The following is a 4894-nucleotide window of genomic DNA, read 5'->3' on the forward strand; positions in this document are numbered from 1 at the left end:
TCTGGAAATGCATTTTTATTAAGGTTGGGTAGTGGGGAGGAGGGGGAATGAAATGGAGTGATCCTCTTGGGTCGTAGTTCAGTGATGACGATCAGATTGAGTTTATTGTTCAGTTATTACAGATATGAAAACAAGCAGACAAGTTAACAGTATCCACAAACAAAAAAGGCTATTTCACCTACATCTTACAGATATTACTGCTTGCACATTTACCAGGTCATAGCATTGTAAATGGCTTACTCTCAGACAAGTCTTGTTTTAAAGATGGGCTCTGTTTTTCAACTGTTTGGAATACATCAGTTCATCAGAGTCATGATTAGTATTCTGCAGAAGTCATATCAGGCTGATAAAAAAGATCTTGTAATAGATGATGGCTGTGAATGGTGAAATTTTGTATTAAACAAAATCCAAGTTATGGAATGTCTACAAAAGTAGAGTAAAATGGAGCATCCGCCGCCAAAACTAGCTCCCTTGTTGTCATCCACTGTCTATGCTCCAAGGATACGAGATGACTGAAACCTTTGCGTGTTGGCTTCTTTGTGTTTACAACTTGTGAACAAAAAAAAATCTTGGCTTGCCCCAGAGTGCCAAAGTGAGAGCTACAGCAGACAAGATTAAGTGGAATGACATGGTAAAAAGCACACACAGAAAAAGCACAACACAAAACAAAATTTCTACTTGTGTTCAGTATCGACTGCCTACATGAGTTATCTATTTGTCTGTCCAGGAATGAAGAAGCAACAGAGGTGTTTCCTGATACAGAGGAGTTTGAAAAATACATTGTACAGTTTCTTTTACAGCAAATCTTTTTGAGAAATCAAACAGAAGAGTATATTTCACAAGACACCCCTAGACTGAAAATTATCTTTAGATTACTTGGGGTTCTTAATGTCCAGTCAGTGAGACGCCTGAGGTTTCACCAGCTCATATCTGCCCACCTGCCCTTCCTGCAGGAGCTGACCAATCAACTGGTCTTTATGCACCTTGCGACTGACAATGAGGAAGCGCTGCTTGCCTTGTCCGTACGACTTGCTGCGCAAGCCATACTTCTGGGACACCTGGTGGATCTGCTTGCGCTCGTCATTATTGAGCTCGGTGGAGAAGCGCAGGTCATCGCTGCGGTCCGACACGGCATAATTGCGAATGATCTCCTCAATGTTTCGTTTGGTGAGCTGGCTCCCGGGCCGGTTCATATCCATGCCCAAGCCTTCCCTGGTGAACTGCTCCTTCACCCTGATGGGCTCAGCTATGCCCTCCCCTTCGCGGCCCAGTCCACCTCCGGTCCAGCCCATCTTGCGCAACAGCTGGTTGCCAATATTGTCCTCTTTGATCTCCTGCTGCATGCAGTCTTCCCCGGACCGAGCCAAGATCTGGGTACGGGACAGAGCGTCTGCGTAGCCTTCCTTCCTGAGGTTGGACTTCACCACTGCCTGTGTCTGCCGTAGAACCACCAGGGCCTCCTCTGCTGCGATGTGTTTCACATGTTTCTTGGGCCCAACACCCGATGCCACATACTGACCCTCTAAGTACACCTCGCATCTCCAGCGGTGGTCTGGCAGTACTGTGAACTTGTAGTCAGCAGACACTTTGTTGAATTGGGCAGTATCGTTGATAATACAGATGGCATTGTCGGAATTTTCTAGGATCACTAATTCGCTAAGCTGTTTCTTCCTGACCCCATGTTGGCTGAAGCGTCCACCACTGTCTGGATGATAACTGCTCTGGGAGTACTGCTGCTGCTGCTGCTGCTGCTGTTGTTGTTGCTGCTGCTGTTGCTGCTGCTGCTGCTGTCTGGCAGCCTGATTCAACCTCAGCTTCCTAAGGGCCTCTTCAGCAGCTGAATGCTTTGAGGTCTTCTTGGTTCCCCTAGCCTGTGCAACAAGTTCCTCTTGCAAGTACACACTACACACGAAGATGTTGCTATTGGGGACCGGCTCAAATTTGTAGTCAATTTTCATGCGATTGTAAGCTGCAGAGTTATTCAGGATGCAGATAGCATCCACAGCATTGTCCACAATTACAAACTCTGTCCAGTGCTTGGTTTTGTCTGGTTCATAAATACCCTTGGAGCTCAGCGGTGGCTTGTCCTCTGGATTGCGAAGTGGTGGGACTAACACTGGGGTCGGGACATGCATTGGACACACCACAATGTCATTTACAGGAGCATGCTTGTATTTGCGCTGCACCACACGAGCCTCCACAGGCTGCAGGAAGAGCTTAACGGCCTGTTCTGAAGCGCGGTCCCTGGCACCGTTTTTGCTTCCAGAATACCCTGTCGCTAAGTAAACAGACTGACATCTCAGCTCGCATGCATATCCATCAGTGGGCACTTTTCTGTTCTTGGGCAGGTCGTCTGGAGGGATATCTTTGAGATGGACATAAATGTACTCGGGGTTGGTCTTGCAGGCCTGGATGCTCCGGCTCAGGATGAAATTGTAGTTTGGCGTGTCAGAGCCACTCAAAGCCGTAGGGTCTCTGGATGTGGTTGCAATGGCGCACGCCACGCGTGCAACTAATCTCTGCTTCTCCTCCAGAGTGGCAGGAGCCACTGGAGTGGGCTGAGAAGAGATGACCGCCTGCATGGGGGTGCCCCTCCCTGGACTGTTACAGACGCGACTGAAAGCTCTGCTGGACGAAGGTCTGTCCTGATGTCCAAATCCCAGGCCCTGACGCCCCCCCGAGTCCCAGCCCCTAGACCTGTTGCCTCCGCCATACCCATCATACCTGTAGGACTGGGAGGAGGAGTCAGGCTGTCTGGAACTATGTGCGTCGTATCTAGCTGTATAGTCCTGTTGAATTTTCGACATGTAGTTTGAGCCGGACCCTCTGCTGCCGTAGCCGAGGCCACTGGTGCTGCCTGAAGCCACGTCTCTGCCTCTGCGATCCGCCCACGAGTCAGAGCCGTATGACGAGCCGCGGTCGTATGTTGACGAGGAGCCGTACGGACGGCTGTACGTGGAGTGTGGAGGATCTCTCGGTCTCATACTGTTCATCTCTCCTCTCCTGCGATCTTTCTCATTCTCCTTCTCATCTGTGGTTCCCCCACTTACGCCACTACTGACAAATTGCACAGGCTCAAATCGAGGCCTGGGGTTATATTTTGACACCGGCATCTTCCTCATTGGCTCCTCTCCTGTAATTAAAAGAACAAGAATGAACCTCGGCTTAATTTTACTTTTTAAAAATTAAAAGCATAGAATACTTATAGTACTTGCCATACTATCAGCAAAGTAACTAAAACATTTTTGGCAAGAGGTACACTTACTTCCATCTGATGAATTTGGCCTCTTTTTTGCTTCAGCACTTGGAACCGGCTGGAAGGAGGGCATGTCGCCAACATGAGTTCCTTCAGCCATCTCCAGCACCTTCTACATCACTTGTGGGCCATACCTGCAGATACAAGAAAAATGAAAAAAGAAGAAAAAAATGCAGGTAGAGACAAAGGGCATTCAGTTAGTTACAACAGCGCAAAAACATCACCTAGGCTATCCATCCTGTTGTGGGCTAATAACAATATTCCAACAACTTTAAAACCCAATGGAAAATCATTTAGTACTATTAACTGCAAAAACACAGAGTATGCAGAGAGATATGACATAACTGCTAACCCAGACACTGTAAACATTGTATTGCTATTTGTACCTATCTTCATGGGAAATTTTAAGAATACGCGGCAACATGTTGTCTAAAATCTATGACTAGAATCTAAAATATACCCCAACATAGGTGCAAAGCATAGTAGATATGCATCTTCCTTTCCCCTCACAGTTTTTCTTATGCCGGAGTCCTGCCTAGCTCCAGCGAGCAGCGGCCTGCAGCAGCATGGCCACCGTGGAGGATTGAATCATGGGTAATGAAAAATGGACCATACGAGGAGGGGCTTAGCCTGTTTCATAGTACGCGAGGTAAGGTTTATAGGGACAAATCAGCAATATAACTATGTATTTGTCTTACGTTACAATTACAATCTACATATTTACATAGAGCACCTCATAACAAAGAAAGTATATCTTTAAAAAAAATGTGATACTTCAAAGTAAAGACCAGGTTAAAAAATAATGGCCATAGCGAACTAGCTAGACAACCACTGACACATTAGCATATACGCTAATGTTACATCCATCGGCACATTGCTGAAATTGTTACAATAGTTGTTTCAACCCACACAAAACCAATAAGCCACAAGCTTTTACTAGACACTGGGTCACCTTAACACCCCCAAAAAGTCTCAGGATCGAACAGAACCTCTGCTGTTGACAATGCTCACTAGCGCTAGCATGCTAGCAAGTTAGTTAACCGGGTGACGCAGTCATAACATAGCTATCTAAAGCATATTAAGTCACATTTTTACCCACCAAAACGTTAAAAGTGTGCGATGTGATTTGGAGTCAACAAAATTGTTTATATCCTTGTCATACATCAAACAAAACGTTGAGTGTAAACTGAAAAAGTACGGGCCCCGAAAAAAATCCATCTTACCTGCTGGTGTAGCTCCGGCTGTTTACGTGCCCTTGAGTCAGTATTACTTTACTTCAGCTGAATGGATGCAGTCCGGCAGTTGCTAGGCTAACTTGCTACATAGCCAGCTACTTGCAGCCATGTCGTAACGTTAACTTAGCATTTTAGTTTGGTTGGTTGTTGTCAATGATTCAGTCAAAATAAACTTGTGCCAGGACACAGCTGAATACAAGCTATTATTTTAACAAAACGCTGTTTGTTTATCCTGGACTATGATTTTGTTCTCTTTCATCTCACCAAATTAAATGTCTCGGAAATTTCGGAATCCTAATAATAGGCTATATTTCTTTTGATGTAGGCATTGTGACGTCTTCGCAATCTCCTTTTCACCAACTTAAACTGACATTTAGATCTTTATTCATTGTGTAGTAGCCCT

At 45.7% G+C, this 4894-nt stretch overlaps 1 protein-coding gene across 1 annotated transcript; it reads right to left on the minus strand.

Annotated features, from left to right (window-relative positions):
* nkrf (NFKB repressing factor) lies at nt 1-4894 on the minus strand. Its single transcript, XM_048231475.1, has 3 exons — nt 4480-4894; nt 3266-3390; nt 1-3133 (listed from the first exon to the last, which is right to left on the minus strand). Exons 2-3 carry the CDS (start codon nt 3354-3356, stop codon nt 897-899), a joined length of 2328 nt encoding a protein of 775 aa, XP_048087432.1. The 5' UTR covers nt 3357-3390; nt 4480-4894; the 3' UTR covers nt 1-896.

The sequence above is a fragment of the Alosa alosa genome, chromosome 21 (assembly GCF_017589495.1).
Source record: "Alosa alosa isolate M-15738 ecotype Scorff River chromosome 21, AALO_Geno_1.1, whole genome shotgun sequence".
Classification (NCBI taxonomy): Eukaryota; Metazoa; Chordata; class Actinopteri; order Clupeiformes; family Clupeidae; genus Alosa; species Alosa alosa.